Here is a 1,555-nt window from a genome sequence, read left to right on the forward strand (position 1 = left end):
TATAAGGTGTATACATTCATATTATTTATAAGTAATTTTGTTATGATAGTATCATTTTTTATATATAGTATTACTTCAATAAAGTATTGCTAAATTTTGTATTTATATATAACAATATATTTTATTAACATAATTTTCTCTTTGAAGTGTTAATCTGTTTTCTAATTTTTTTCTCTAGATTAACGTTATATAATTTACCATTGGTAAAATGTAAAATATTTATTAAATAAAATATTGTCTTTCTTTATAAATGTAATTAGTAAATGTTGATTAATATATTCATGTAAAACATACTTATATGATTTGTTTACTAGAATTAAGATTATGGTTTAGAATAAGTCTATACATAAAAATTAAACTTAGAACAAGAATTAATATTATGTTACTATATATTTATAATAAAAAAACGAAAAGGTGAAGAGCATAAAATTATTTATTAGCCACGGAATTTTACATATAATACTGAATATAAACACATTAACTATTCTTTTGACACAATAAAATGATAATCAATTATTAAGAAAATAAGAATAAAAGAAATACATATATCTTTCGTACACAAAAATTCATTATCACATTCAAACTGAACAGAAATATGGATTTCATATATTTAAATTCGTTTTATTAAGGATGTACTTTCATTACAAATTCAATCTAATTACTTATTTTTGCTAATGACATAGAATGTTTTTATTTTATGAACAAATGATTAGTAAATTAAATATCAATATTAATTTATAATGTTATATATAACAAGAGCACCTTAGTTCACGTATTAATATGATCGTACATTACAAGAAGGATCATAAAATCAAAAAGTACACACAACTAAATGTATATAAAATTGCAGTTTTATATCTAAAATATAAATATAATCATATTTACTATATTATTATTGCATTAATTCCTTATTAATGCATTTTTTCATGTATTACGAATACCTTTTAGTAAAAAATATATCTTTACAAAAAATACAATATTATTTAAAGTTCAATTTACCCGTTCCATCTTCTAATCTGTGATATTTTACAACTTTAATAAAGATGTAAAAAATAATTAATATAAATATAGTGCAATATGGTATGAAAAATGCGTAATTTAAACGAGTTCTTACAGTTGGCAACATTTTAAATTCAGGTGGTATTATTTTCTCTCCAGACAAAGCTAATATAGGAACTATTAATCCAAGCAATGGAGTTAAACACATTACAATAGTTCCTATACCCCATTTTGTAACTATACTTTTTTAATTTTTGTTATAACTACTAGTCCCTACTTGCTGTTCACCTATTCTATCAATAATATCAAATATTTTTTTTCACAATAACAATCTAGTCTTTTTAAACCTTTCCTTTTAGGATATTTACTCTTAAATTGTTCTTTATAAATTTCCAAATCATTTAATCCCTTTTTCTTTAACTGTTCATACTCTGATAAATCATCTGAAGTACATTTTACATTGTTATACGAATTATTTTCTGATATAACATCTCGTATTTTTGAGCGATCCAAATCCTTTTTAGGTACACGTTTTGCCAGTGATCTCTGAAATTTT

At 21.6% G+C, this 1,555-nt stretch overlaps 1 protein-coding gene across 1 annotated transcript; it reads right to left on the reverse strand.

Moving 5' to 3' along the window:
* Window positions 1-979: 979 nt before the first annotated feature.
* PCYB_005930 (CYIR protein) lies at window positions 980-1,515 on the reverse strand (the record flags this gene model as incomplete). The annotated part of the gene is made up of 2 exons (XM_004228014.1): window positions 980-1,176; window positions 1,347-1,515. Coding segments are annotated over 2 exons (366 nt in total), but the record flags the coding sequence as incomplete, so codon positions are not given.
* Between the last annotated feature and the right edge of the window lie 40 nt (window positions 1,516-1,555).

Source organism: Plasmodium cynomolgi (assembly GCF_000321355.1).
Source record: "Plasmodium cynomolgi strain B DNA, scaffold: 0847, whole genome shotgun sequence".
Classification (NCBI taxonomy): Eukaryota; Apicomplexa; class Aconoidasida; order Haemosporida; family Plasmodiidae; genus Plasmodium; species Plasmodium cynomolgi.